The 15,673-nt window shown below is 35.3% G+C and overlaps 1 protein-coding gene across 2 annotated transcripts in view; it reads right to left on the reverse strand.

The window, feature by feature from the left end:
• LOC106867255 (EH domain-containing protein 3) overlaps positions 1–15,357 on the reverse strand; it is a 94,962-nt gene extending 79,605 nt beyond the window's left edge. The window contains exon 1 of one of the 2 annotated variants that reach the window (XM_014912067.2): positions 14,376–15,357. In XM_014912067.2, coding sequence (XP_014767553.1) covers positions 14,376–14,853 — 478 coding nt within the window. In that variant the 5' untranslated portion in view covers positions 14,854–15,357. The remainder of the gene's footprint in view (positions 1–14,375) is intronic. The other variant, XM_014912068.2, reaches the window with a different exon arrangement.
• Positions 15,358–15,673: the final 316 nt, after the last annotated feature.

A 15,673-nucleotide genomic window follows, 5' to 3' on the forward strand; every position in this document is an offset into this window, starting at 1 on the left:
TATAAGGAAGAAGGCATTAGATAATATAGTCCTAAATAATACATTAAATATAGATAAATGATGTTCAAAATCTGAACTACCAGCCAATGAAGCTTTTCACTTAAATGATTTATTACTTAGGACTATTAAGAACAGGTGATGATATAATGTGATGTTCATGTCATTTCTAAGGTAATATCATGTAAGCTGAATCTTCCAAACAAGCTGCAATTATTTTAAGGAGTAACATTTCCTTCAATGAGTTTGAGAGAAAGAGTTAGGGAGAATAAGGAGAGAGGTACATAGTAAAGGGATAGAGAGAAGAGGACACCATACCACAAAGAAAAAAAAAAGATCAAGAAAGAGAGACTTTGATTACTTCTGACCATTTAAAGTATGGAAGATTATAAAGACCCAAAAGATAGAATGCAGTAAAGACCTGAAGTATGCAAAAGTGTAAAAAAGAAAAATTGATCCATTGTAAAGAAATACCAACTCAAAAAAGTTCAATCACAACAGACAATCACAATAGATGACTGAGATGGTAATAGACAATTGTGCCAACCAGATTGCATGGAAAGTAGCTATTATGTACCAGATGGTTAGAGCAATGAATCCAACCACACTATGAATGACTAATTGAACATGAATGACTAACTGAACATGTCCATATGTATTTAGTTTCCTTGTAAAATTAGGTTATGAAGTTAAGCCACATTTGGTGGAAGTGGTAAAGTTGTTGATGGCTTTGAATGAGGATCAAACTGATTACTTTTTGCTATGCTAGCAGCTCATCAGGATTCTGTCTTTTTCTTTCCCTTTTCATTGGTTACCTTTCCAAGTTGTAGAGCATTAGAAGCAGAATTAAGCACAGGCATGGCTATGTGGTAAGAAGCTTGCTTCTCAACCATTTGGTTCCTGGTTCAGTTCCACTGTGTGGTACCTTGGACAAGTGTCTTCTACTATAGCCTCAGGTCAACCAAAACCTTATGAGTGGATGTAGTGGATGGAAACAGAAAGAATTGTGTGTGTGTGTGTGTGTGTGTGTGTGTGTGTGTGTGTATTGTGTGTGACATTGTGTCTTCCTTTGCCCCACCACTATCACCACCACCACTTGACAACCAGTGTTGATGTATTCACATCCCCATAACTTAGCAGTTAGGCAAAAGACACTGATAGAATAAGTGCCATGCTTTTTTTGAAAAGAAAATTAAGAACTGGGGTCGATTCATCCAACTAAAATTTTTCAAGGCAGTGCCCTAGCATGACCGCAACCTCACGACTGAAACAAGTAAAGGATAAAAGATAATGAAGTTACAAGGTTTATGGCCTGACAATAATCATTACTGTACCGATATAACATAGCATATGAATAAATATCTAAACAATTATTCAGCCGTGTGGGAAGTAAATAAATCCTGACAAGCAGTAAGATAAAAATTAGCTGGTTTAATTCTCCTTTTATGTTACTGAAAAATCAAAATCTAACAATAGGGCCTAATTTTACAGTGCATCTAATAACATGTGGATATGAACCCATATACATATTTATCTATTAGCTACACTGCATTAGTAAGCATCCTCATAATATATACTATACATTGGTATATGCTAATTTGTGTACCATCTCATCAGCTACCGAAATGAGCATAAAGTTCTAACTACAATAAACTTTTGCTAGTAAAAAAAACTACTTAAAAACCAACATAATGGCAACTAATTATTACACAGTAAATATAACAGGCGCATGTGAAGGTTGGCTCAGTGGTTATAATGTTGGTCTTACAATCATGAGGTTGTGAGTTTGATTCTCAGACCAGGATGTGTATTGTTTTTGCAGCTGTAGAAATGAGTTGTGACATCACTGGTGCCAAGCTGTATCAGCCTTTGCTTTTCCCTTGGACAACATTGGTGGCAAGGAGATGGGAGACTGGTATGCATGGGTGACTGCTGGTCTTCCACAAACAATCCTGCCTGGACTTGTGCCTCAGAGGGGAACTTTCTAGGTGCAATCCCATGGTCATTCATGACCGAAGTGGGTCTTTACCCTTTAAATGTAACAGCCAAATCTCTTACAAACAACACCTTACAAAATGACACCTTACCATAATGAAAAGACACATTAGACAATGTGGTGCCTTTTTTTGCTCTGCTTTTTTTTTTAAACAACTCAGAAATAGAAGGATAGCATTCATGACCTTTTTTTTTCCAGGACTCCTAAGATAGGTGAGAGAAAGAAAAAAAGTTATCCTCAAATTGGAGACCTAACCTGAATGCATACAACACTGAGAACTCTACAAAAGGCACTCAAGGACCAAGTAATGGTATTAAACCAGATAATGGATCAAGTCTACCACCCAAAACTCACAGCCTTGAAAACAAAATGGAAAATGGACATAGCAGAAATAACTTTGATAAGTCTGCTCAATTGGTGTTGTCAGGAGGCTAAACAACAACACTACAAAAGAAATGAAACCATCTACTGTGCAATTATACACATTTCCCTCACATAAAATATATACCAGCTGTTTCCATTAACAATTTAACCCACTGAGCATTCAGATTATTCTGCCAAATGTAACACTTATTTATTCACATTATTTGGAATTAATCATGCATTATCTCATAGCTTTGATATTTCAATGTGACTGTTTATTTCTTTTAAATGACATTGTAGGGTAGATGTGAGAGGCTGAATCTCACCAGTCTGAACATAAAACAAGTAAAATGTTTGGGCTGGATATGACCAGTTCAAATGCTAAGGGGTTGAAACAACATCAGAGATTTCCAGACCATTAAGAAAGAAAGGCGCAAAAAAAAAAAAAAAAAAAAAAAAAAAAAAAATGTGGCTACTTTAGAGAATTATGTGAGTCAGTTAACCAGAATGGAATGACTGATTAAAACTACTACTAATATAAGTAACACAAATGACAGCTGTGATGACAATAAAAATTGCTTCACAAGATTAATTTGAAAAAGTCTTGATTTTAATCTCAATCAAATGGTCTTGGTGATACAGATCAGAAACTTAGTAATTAGATTCCTACATTTTAAAAGAATTCCTAAGCTCATCCTACTTATTATTTCTTGTTTGTGGCTTAGTCAGGGGAAGAAAGGCAAGGCTGGAAAATAAAAGAGAGGAAGTACTACAATTAAGATATTCACAGACTAGAGACCTACCCTAAATACTCATAATACAAAAAACTCACTGTAGGTACCCACAAGTCAGGTAGCTGGTAGTGGTACTAACGGCCATAATCTATTCAACAGGCTATTGCACAGTTTCTGTCTACTAAATTTCACTCTCAAGGCTTTGGTCAATTTGAGGCTACAACTGAAACAGACACTTGTCAAATATGGACACAGTGGGATCAAACATTCAATGACATGGTTCCAAAGTGAACCTCTTAACCACATGGCCATGTCTGAGTCTGTAGTATATATTCTAGCCATGATTATCCCACAGTAAATTTAATACTACTACTGTTACAGTTTTCTGTTGTCCCTTTTATGTAAGAGTTGCATGCCCCACTAATGTTAAGTCAATTTGGTTGCATCTCCCTTTTCCATTCATTTCAATCTTCACCAACACACTGATGATGAAACATCTCAGATCACAGTTAATTATTATAATACTTCTTCAGATGATACACATGGCAAGTGACATTTACATTTTTGGCCTGTTTTCTCACTCTCAAAGAAGCTGAACAACAGTGTAGCCAAAACAGACACAGTAGCCTAGGGTAGATTTTCTACCTGACTGGCTCCTGTCAACCGTCCTGCCTATGCATGCATGGAAGACGGACATTAAATAATGATGATGATATATATATATTTTCAATACTCTTGGAATAAATATACACTACAAAGAAAAAACAACAGGTATTGCAACCCTAAAACATCATAATGCACACCTACAAAATATCTAAACAAAAGTATTGATGTTAATGAGATCGTTACAGAAATGAGGAAACAAATTACAAAACTGACAAACAATTGATGACTAAATAATCATGAAACTTATAAATACATACCAGACTAGAACAATATTTGTATAAATATCAAGAGGAAAAACTGCACTCTCCAGAACACAATGTTTATTCCAACAGACTCTTAGAGATGCCAGCTATAAGATGAAATAAAATACCTTTTATTTAGTCTTGGCCAAAACAAACAACTTTTATAGTTTTCTCCCAAACAGACGCTATCTGACAGTTCTTGTTTGAGAGTTTGATACTGGTAGGGAAAATGTTGACAGGGAAGGAATTTAGGAGAATGAAATCAAAGGAAAATATTGAGCAAACTGTTTAAGGTAAGGTTTGGGAATGAGACAATAAAGATGGCAAGAGGTAAAAGACACTGAAATGAATAGGAAAAGGAAAATATGACCACAATAAGGAGAGGTAGCAGTATGAGGCGGGCTGAGGCACAGTAAGTACATCACTAACTGCAGGTTCAGTGGAGTAGCAGTGAGTATAGGAGCAGTAGAAAAGGCAGAAAAACAACAAATGGACAAACTAGAGTTAGTAAAAGTGAGAAAATTTTAAACTAGATGACATATCTTTAAATGTATCCTTGAATGTTTATGTGTAACAGCTCCAGTCCCAAATGTATGAGCAATGGCTCTAGTCTAGGTCACACATTTTATATCATATATATATATATATATAGCCAAACAATTAATGTACTTCATTAATAAACCCAATCAGCTGTCAATTCAGTAAGACCTAATTAATTTTCTTTATTACATTCACACACTTGTACACACTCTAGTGAAAGTAGTTCTTGTCAACTTCCAAGGATGTATTTTAATGTTTTCAAACAACAGTTTGTCTAGATTTACATTCTATGCACCATGTTGTTATAAATATAAGGCAAAGTTAATTTTAAAATTATTTTATGCTTCTGACTCCCACCAGAACAGGACAGCTGATCAATTCAAAAATAAGTGTTTTTTTTAAATATTATCTTTTTTCTTTTACTAAGACCTGATTGTGTTTCATGGAAATTATACCACAACCTCCCTCTTTGTGTCTTACAGTTGTAACCAAGCTGATTACAAGTCTTCAGTTGGAACTTGTACTAATAATGCAAAATAAGCATTATTTTTTTTATCTAAATTCAATCACTGCCACCATTATCATTTTTATATTTATTTTGTTCATGTTAACATGTCTTGGAGAAAATTTCCTCAAATATCAATCCAATACATCCTAACAGTGAGGTACAGAAGAGACAGAGAAAGAGGCTTATTAAAAGTAATTTGAACAAGATCTTTCACTAAAAATTTTCTGTGAATGATAACTAACTCTTAGAAACTCCCTATGTAACAAGATAGGGACACCAGAACTTACATTAATTTTAGCATCACTCTGTAGCTGAGAGATATGTCTTTCTCTCTGCATAATAAAAATAATAATCCTTTCTAATTTAGGTACAAGGCCAGCAATTTTCAGAGGTTGGGATTACTTGACACTATTGACCCCAGTACCTGACTGGTACTTTATTTTATTAATCCTGAAAGGACACAAGCCAAACTTGACCATGGCAATATTTGAACCCAGAATATAAACACCCAGAAGAAATACCACAAAGCATTTCTTTCAACACGAATAATTCTACTAATTCACCACCCTACAATATTAATAAAAGTAACAGCTAATTTATTACAGTTTTAGTCAAGGGAAGGTTTCAACTCAAAACTGAAAACTTACAAAACAACCACAATAGTTGTCTGCTTACAGAAACTGAACTATGCCAACCCAAGATACCTAGTTAAAGTAACATGACTTGGGTCATTAAAATAAAGTTCCTTCTTGGAGGTCATACCAAGGGTAATAATGACATGGAAACAGTTAAGCTATTCAGATAGTAGACCAACTATCTTTGGTGTTTGCTGGAAACTAACCTTAATGGTGATCACCAACAAGTACTAAAAACCCATCAAGTCATTCTAGTAATCTGTTCCTCATTGTTGACCTAGTCTGATAATTCTATCAATAACAAGCTTTGTGACAGATCTAATTTAATGAACTATATGTGTAGGCATGGCTGTGTGGTTAATAAGTTCACTTCACAGCCATGCAGTTTCAGGTTCAGTCCCACTATGAGGCAACTTAAGTGTCTTGTATCATAACTCTGGTGCAACCAATAGCTTGAGTGCCAACATCATGAGAGTGAATTTGGCACACCCATGTATGCATCTTGGTATTTGTTTCCCACTACTTCACAACCAGTGTTGGTTTGTTTGTGTCCTCAGAGATAAGCAAGCTTAAAACAAGTACTTTCAGCCAAACTGATCAACTAAACCCTTCGAGACAATGCCCCAGCATGGTCACAGTCCAATGACTAAAACAAGGAAAAATGATAAAAGAATAATCAAGATATAGGTTATCAGTATTAACAAGGTTAGGGATTTCATTATATCTAATTAAACACTATAGAACACAGTTGAGAAGGAGGTGGAGTTTTGCTATTGATAATCATGATTAATTTTCTAATCAGCTAAAATAATTGTCAAAAAAGACAGTTTGTTGTTTAGAGAATTAACAAATTGTCTTTGTAAAAAAGACAAAACAAAATGATTTCATTACTAATCCACTTTTAAGTTAACAATACCAGCATATTAATGGCCATATTTATATCATGCTATTGTTATAGCTATCTAGCTCTAAGAAAAAATAAGTAATGTATTTGAGTTTAAAGACAAAAATGAGTTTGTAACTTGTTTCAGTCACTGGACTGCAGCCAGGCAGGGACACTGCTTTGAAGGGTTTAGTCAAACAAATCGCCTCTGGTAGTTTACTCTATCAATCTCTTTTCCTGAAAAAAACTAAGTTACAGGGATGTAAACAAACCAACATAAGTTGTTAAGCAGTGGTGGAGTACAAAGACACACACACATATTTATACAATGGACTTCCAAAGTTTCTATCTACCAAATTCACTCACAAGGCATTGGTAGGCCAAGTCTATAGTACAAGACACTTGTCCAAAGTGCTATGCAGTGGGGCTGAACCAGAAACCATATGGTTACAAAGCAAGCTCCTTAACCACACAGCCCTGCCAGTGCCTTATTTGGGAAATGTAGTAACTTACAAGGGGTTAAAATACCATTACTCTGGTTCTTAAGTCAATATTTTAAACTACCAAATTTATCTTAAGAGAATAAAGATTGTTCAATATTTAAAAAGACAAGGACAGTATATTAGAATTCTTGGAGTATCACATAAAAATGCCTTGTGGTATTTTGTTGTAGCACTTAATGTTCTAAATTCAAATCGGAGGTCAATTTTTACCTTTCATCCTCCTGGGATTTCAATAAAGTTCCAGCCAAGTATTGGAATGATTTAATCAACTAATATCCTCACTCTCTAAATTGTGTCCATGTTAGACATCAGTATTTACTTTCATATCCCCACTTAATTGAGGGACCTTGTCTTATGGGGACTTAGTGACCTCACCAGTGCTGGTGCCATGAATAAAAAGCACCCAGTACATTGTGAAGTAGTTGGCATTAGAAATGACATCAGCTGTAGAAGCAATGGCAAAGCAGATATTGAAACTTAGTGCAGCCCTGTTTGGTCAGTTCATTTTGAACTACTCAACCCACATGCCAGCATGGAAAAAAAGATGGTAAATGATGATAACTGTTCCAACAAGTCTGATCTTATTTTATCTTCATCAGCTATTTTATTTCTCAATGTGTTACACAGTATCAAAAAGAATCTGAACTTTTATTTCTAAACTGAGGCTTAACAACATAGTAATCCATCAGGACATTGACACACAAGGCTAATAGACAGAAAACAAAAATAACAATCTTATTAACAACAATGCATTTCAGACATTTAGACCCTGGTAACTTATTTTTACTGGATATAGATGCAGTGTAGTCTTGTGATCGTGTCACATCTATCAGCTTCCTTTAAGAAACAAACATTGCCTTTTCAGCTAAATACCTAACCTATTTAGCTATCGCAAATTTGACAACATATTAGTTGAACAGATTGCAAGCTATATAGAAAAAACTCTAAGACAAAGTTCAATAAGAACCAAAATTACAGATTGTAAATATCTTATTGAGTAAAAGGTGATAAAATTATGCTAGAGATTAAAATGTCACTGATATCAAGATATCAAAAACCAAGAATGGCTATCAAAGTTATATTTTTGTAAAAATTATTTTGTGTGAAGGAAATCACCAAAGATTATGAACAGCTGATAGGGAACTTAAGAACTTAGTGATGAACAGGTTCTGAAGTGATAAGACTTTCAAGTTAGTTGTCAAGTTCAACACAATCCTTAGGAATGGATTTTAACTATACTTGTACGCCGTATTTTGTCAAAGGCTAACATCAAATGTAATCAGTTCTACAACAAGAGACCATTTCTGTGATATAAAAGAAAGTTATCATTGGATTTGAATTAATGAAACTCCTATTAAGATCACTGGAGAAAGGTTAAAATCTAAATTGTTCTTAATGATGCTTTAATTACATTAAAGATGGCGAAGATTGGTGTTCTACAGAGCAACTGTTACCAAAGTCAGAAGGATCTTACTGTTGGTTTATGAGAGTACACAGCTGTTAGCTTCCATGTAAGTAATATCTGCAAGCAGCTATATGTCATTCAGTTGGGTGCCCACTTTTTAGATGCCATTTAAAGGGTGGAGCAATGAGGATGGGACAGTGGAAACTTGTTTTTCATGAGACTGGAGATTAATGCTGTCATTTAACACCAGATTAGTCTTGACTGAGCAGACCTATCATCAAAGGCGTTCTGGCCATGACCACACCACCTTTTGGTATGACTTTTGGAAAAGCAGAAAAGTATGAAGATCAACATGCTAGGGAGGATTGTATCATATTCGAAGTTCAAATAAAGTAGGTTATTTACTAAAGATAAAATTGGTTAGAAATTAAAAATTCTAAGACAACTGCATGATAAAGAGTAAGTAATGTTAGTGCCAACATATTTAAAATACAAAACCAGAATCAAATAAGCAGTGAGAAAAAATATTAGTCAACAACTAATATCATTTGAATTTTCAGCAAGGGAATTAACTCTGGGTATCTTTCTACATGATTTTGATATCATCAACTAATATTTTATTTTCACTGTATAATTTATTCCATTCTCATATTTTCATGGTGTGTAACATCCATCAATCTTTTGTTTACTGTGTAGATGACATCACAGAATTATTGAATTTTTAAATACTTCTATATTTCTAGACCCACAGGACTTATTTACTATTACTTTAGGGTAATTCCATATAAATGTGGGACAGGCATGAAACCCACCATCTCAGATTTTCAATAAATTTTGACCAGTTGTTCCTATCATTAAGAACAGAAAAAGCGCAAAATTTCAGGCCCCAACTCCCAATGCTTCAAAAAGTTATACTGATTTGAAATTTGGCCCAAATCACCCATTTTTAGGCTAGTGGCAGCTAACTTGAATTTCAATGCTGCAACAAATAATGTAATAACTTTCAATCCACATGGACTATTTTTGTTTACTGTGTAGATGACATCACAGGCCTAAAAACAGGTGATTTGAGCCAAATTTCAAATCAGCATAACTTTTGAAGCATTGGGAGTTGGGGCCTGAAATTTTGCACTTTTTCTGTTCTTGATAGAAACAACTGGTCAAAATTTGTTGAAAATCTGAGATGGTGGGTTTCAAAATCCCGTTTTTTGTCCCTGGTTTACATGGAATCACCCTCTGGTAAGTTTACAGTAAAGTAAACCTCACTGATGATGTCAAAATTAGGTAGAAACATGTTAAAAATTATTTACATTATTTATATTTGATGGATATTTGTCCTCATCTTGTTTGTTGTTAACACGTTTTGGCTGATATGCCCTCCAGCCTTCATCAAGTGTCTTGGGGAAATTTCGAACCTGGGTTCTCATTCCTAATGTATTTTCGATATTATTATTATTATTCAGGTCACTGCCTGGAATCGAACTTGGAATCTTGGGGTTAGTAGCCCGCGCTCTTAACCACTATGCCATATGCCCGTGGGCAATGTTAGAAATTGTTTCCTGCACTTGCCAGGAAAATGAAAAAAAAAAAAAGATATTAGTCATCTACTAATGTTTTTCTCATATAGTCTCCTTTAACTTTTCTATATAAAATAGTTTGACCAATAATTAGAGCCAGATGACTATAATACTTGAGGTAAAGGAGGTATTTGTGTAATGTGTACATCTGGTAGTGGTGTAAAGAAGGCAATAATAAGTTAAAAGTAAGATGTTGCTTAGATCCAGGTCAACCCTGATCCAGCAAGCCCCATGATCAAAGTTGTTTCATAACAACCATCCAGTTTCTTTTCTTTTTTTCATATAATGTAATATATATTTTGCCAGTTTCAGCTAGAGGCTGTAACCATGTTGGGGTACCAACTTTAGAGTGTTGCCTTTTACTTTCTCTAAGATTAGATTAGATCTTATATAGGATTTAAGATTAGATTAGATTTTCTGAGATTTAAGATTAGATTTTTGCAATGTGTCCTCATTTTCAAAACAGTATAGTGTGAAGTGAAGGAAAGTCTGCTGCTTTTCTTAACAGATTGATTAACTACATAATAGCTTGCTTCCTCATTGGCTTAGTGGTAAACAGAAGCGATGGAGTAAAGTGAAGTAGGTGGGTTAAAGTGAAAAAGAGGTCAAGTAAATTGGGCCAAGATGGGGTGGGGGCAACTTATGAGTGATGGGCAGCTGCGAGTAGAGTAAATGTTATTCATAGTAATTCAAGAAGTCTTCCAGTTTAAGTTGGTACAAAGAGAGTGGGTAAGACTGGAAAGTTGTGTTGAACTTGACAATTCCAATTACGACTACAACGAAAAACATGGTGTAAAAAACAAAACAGTATTTTGTACTTGAGCCACATTCTGAACACACATACACATATAACAGATTTGTTATACAGACACAAGGCCTTAAATTCAGGCCAAGATATGTTCAATTAAACCAGACCACAATACTTCACTGTTACTATGAAGACTAGAAGGATGAATGTCAAAGACAGCCATGGCAGGATTTGAGCTCATAACTGACATCTCTCAAGAACATATTCTATACTGAAAGATCACAGTACCTGTTAGCTGGCATAACCCCTTTACCTGTCCTGTGTATCAAATGTGATACACAGCACATATTTATCTGATGTCCATGCATCATATACAAGACATTTCCATTGTTTTTTTTTTTGTTTTTTTTCAACCAACAGAATAACTTGCTACTTACTAAAGGAAAACTTCATACTGTTAAGAACATATGAAATAACGGCTAAGTCTGAAAACAAGCATAGACGTTTAGGGCAAAGAGTTAAATGTTTCCTGTAGCTGAGGTTATGAAAGGAGTTGAGTTTTGTGAAGTTCTATGGGCAAGTTACAGTAAATCGATTTTGCTAAACAGACTGCAATAATCTATCTGGAGGCCACGGCCAAACTAGCTAGCATGACAGTGGGCAGAAAACTGTCAAATTAAAACGTATGTAATTAGTTATTGTGGAAAATAGATTATGGTTATTTTTGCCGTTTAAGTCCTAACTCAGCACTTCTCCAACGGACTTACATCAAAAATGACCATCCTATCTTTCCGTATATCTGGAACTATATTTGTCTGGTGTATTTTTTTACAACGGTAGTGTGAGGATTGATGGAAATTTGTTTGTTATTTCTAGCACGTTGAGTGATGGCATGACAGATTCCTTCATTGGCTCGTGACTTGAGGTGATAAAACGAGGGTCAATCATGTAAATAATAGAGTTAATGAATACTGAAGCGTATGTAAATCATTTTTTTTTAGTATTACACTTGTCTTGTGAAACGGGCGTAATAGAAACAAAAAATATATATCGAAGGAAAATGAAAAGGGCACAGATTTGATGGAAAGAAGTAGCAAAAATGTGAAAAATAGAATTTTTTGGAAAAAAGAAAAATTTAATCGAAAGAAACACCCAATTCCTTGCCCTTTCCATTCTCCATGAGGTAGTGATAGCTATTCCGAAAGTCCGCTAACCAGAGATCACACCCACCTCGTGAGACGAGTGTAATAGTACAAGTTTAATGAAATTTTAGATATGAAACTGTACTAATAAATTCTGGAAAAGGGAAATTATGTGCAACTAACTAGGAGTGGGTTCCAACTGAAGAGGAAGGATATAAAGTAGGAAATATTGTTGCATGAATGTTTCTATAGACACAAACTCCTCGTATGACATATACACCCACTCACATTAGACGAGGGAAAATATGCAAGCACTTCATTTTGTGCTGGATAACCGAAGCCGCAAACAAGAAAGTGATGCTGATGAAATACGGAGTAACTATGAAGTTCTAGATTTTATAGAGGGCCGCAATTCTTTGGATAGTATTGATATATTTTAAGTCACTTATTTTGAAAAATTTTAATCTCCATAAGGGTGGAGTGTTGGAAATGAAATTTTGGGGCGTGTAGAAATAATGAACAATACATTCTATCGTAACATGATGCTGGTAAATATTGCGGCAGTTGAAACGTGTAAGAATCAAGAAGGGAGAGAGAGCAGGGAGGAATGACAGAGGGCAAAAATGAGGGAATAGTAGCGATGGGGAATACGAGAAATAGCAGACAAAAAACAGTAAAATATCGGTTCAAAATAACTTATTTCTTCTTAAAATCATATAAAATAAGTTATATACAACTGTCATGACAGGAATCAGCGGTCTCGCTTTAATTTAATTTGTAACAATATGCATGGTCGAAGGAGTGGTGCAAGTAAGTTGGTTGAACAATACGTATCGCCAAACCTTTAGTCATGTTATTTGTATAATATTACATAGAATGGAATGGAATTTCCCGACGTCATGATGTGATCAAATTTGGAACAGATGACATATCTTTGGTGGACATTAACTATTCTGACAAAGTTTTAACAAGAAATCGTTTGCAAGCTTAACAAAAGATGAGAAATGAATGGATAAATCCATAGATAGGCAGATAGACAAACAAAATAAAATGATGAACAAGAACTTTTTAACAATAATGACAATAGACACTCTCTATAACGAAAGCTATAGTGAAATAATTAATTAGCGAGCGCATGACAGACCGAAGGAACTTTCGACAGGCTTCAACTTAATACAAAATCAAATTAACATCCACGTAGGATTAAAGTACATGAAAAATCTCATTACAGTAAATCATTATATGTCACCTTTGATAAGAGCAAGTAATAAACATTACAATTATATTAAAGACATGTACTATTGTTGTCATCCCTAAAAAAGCATTCTAAACATGACCATCCCATTTTAAAGAATACGTAAGACTTCGTTATCAATGTGGCCTTCTGTAATTCACATAAATGTAGGGTGTGATTTGAAGGAAATATGGCTGCTATTTCTAGCATGTCGAATGATTACGTAGTGCAAGGATGGGCAACCTTTTCCGAGAAGCGGGCCGCATGAATCATAGCTCGTCATCAGGCGGGCCGCACTACTAACAAAAAACTGAAAATAATTTATATTTTAGGCGTGTCATTCAGAAAGTCCCGCGGGCCACAGGTTGCCCATGACTGACGCAGAGACTTCCTCGTTGGCTTGAAACGCACAATAATTGTTACGTGGTCTGATTCGTCGTGTATATAAATGTTAGTCATTTATCAACGTGAACGGCTAAAAAGAGAAATAACTGAAATGGGTTTAAAAAAAAAAGGAATAACTGACAAGAAAGGATTACACAGAAAGAACACGGAAGCAGTGAGTAAATATGTTTAAAAGAACAGATGTTGAATATTTGTTGATCCACTTTATCAATTAATAAAACCGGAACACGACCATAGTCGCCACTGTATCTGTCCAACATCATCTTCACTCCTCTCTACTTCATCATTTAAAATTTTCAATCGGTTGACATTCTGGGAGTTCTCCCCCTTATTCCCTACGAGAATAAATTTTCATTAATGACTTTTTTCCCTCTATATCATGAGGGCAATAAATTCGATTAATTAAAAGTTATTTTCGACTCAAAATCCCAAGTACGGTCGTCTACATTTACTGAAATACTAAATACTCACGCACAAACAAGAGAACAGACTTGACACTAGACTTGCTGGTAATAACAGCCAAATTTGCGCAAAATAAATAATAAAAAAAGTCGGGGGAGAATGACAGATTGGTCAATGTAGTCCTAGTTATGCAAAAAGGCAATACAGTCAAGGCTGCAATGTCTTTCATCATATGTCCGCTCAATTTTGAGTGACCTGAAGTTAAACAACTATATATACTTAATAAGAGTATGATGGAAAGAAAGAAAAGGAAGTGATTCTGCTGTACAATCTGCAAAGATATAAATAAGAAAACATACACTTCAAAGCAAACTGTATATAATTAGAACACTTACCAGATAGAATACCCGGCGTGTCTATGATACTTATACTTTCCAAAACAGGGTTTTTCAACATAGAACACTGGAATCTATTTAGAAAAGCGTTACCGAATTTTGACAAAGGTCGGAACTGCTTCTTGGTGTCAACGACCAAAGCATTGCCTGGTATAATGCCTTCATTTTCGTTGACCATGACAGCAATGAACCTGTCGGTAGTTGGTTCGGGACCGATACGGATTCCGGGGAAATCTTGCTCCAAGAGGTAACGGATGAAAGTTGTTTTGCCAGTGGAATACTGACCGATTAATAAAATCATCGGTCGAGCATCGAAGTCGGAATCATCGAGCATTGGCGAGTGAAAGTCGTGGAACCGGTAGTATTCTTCTAGTGGCAACAACTTCGTCTTATAAAGTTGTTTCAAACCTTCCACCACCGAATCGTAAGCCTCCGGTTCCTTTCTGTGTTTGTCCTCGCCTGTCATCCAACGAAGCATGATGACTTTTTTGGTTTAATATCCAACTGTTTTCCAACACAAACACACACAAAAAAAGGTAATAGCTAAGTTGTTTTAGCTATCAAGAAATAAGATTTGATCAATAAGAGAAGAAAAATATAAATGTAGAGTATGTATTAGTATCCTTCAAGTTGTTCGATATTTCTTCCTCTCTCGTTCGCCGCTGTATACGATATAGAATATAGTAGAAACTCAAGTCGGTTCTCCGAAAATACACCAAAAAGCGGCAAATAAATAACAGAACACTATTTCATTTAAACCCCTAAAAGCACAATATACACATAGGCTATATGTGTATCATCAAATAGATATACGTATTAATGAAATAATAGCAGGAGGATGAATAGTTTCCATATTACAAGGAACACTGAATTATCGCCACAATGACGACTTCACACCTCACAAAAAAATGTCTTCAGAAAAATCAACCGCCCGAATGGCACTTTCTCTTGAATTGTCAGCGTGTCTTTAATGTCTGATGCGCATGCGCAATGTGTGCAAGCATAAGTGTCAGACTATGGAAGGCACGAAGAGCAAGTAATCAAGTTCTCTTTACTTTGGTGGTTTCTTTTTTTTACTTGTTTCAGTCACTGGACTGCGGTCACGCTGGAGCAGCACCTTGAGGGGTTTTAGCTGAACGAATCGCCCCTCGTACTTATTGTTTTTGAACCAGGTGCTTTTTCTATCGGTCTCTTTTTACCAAAGCACTAATTGCTGGACACACACACACACACACACACACACACACACACACACACACACACACACACACACACACACACACACACACACACACACA

The sequence above is a fragment of the Octopus bimaculoides genome, chromosome 8, assembly GCF_001194135.2.
Source record: "Octopus bimaculoides isolate UCB-OBI-ISO-001 chromosome 8, ASM119413v2, whole genome shotgun sequence".
Lineage (NCBI taxonomy): Eukaryota > Metazoa > Mollusca > Cephalopoda > Octopoda > Octopodidae > Octopus > Octopus bimaculoides.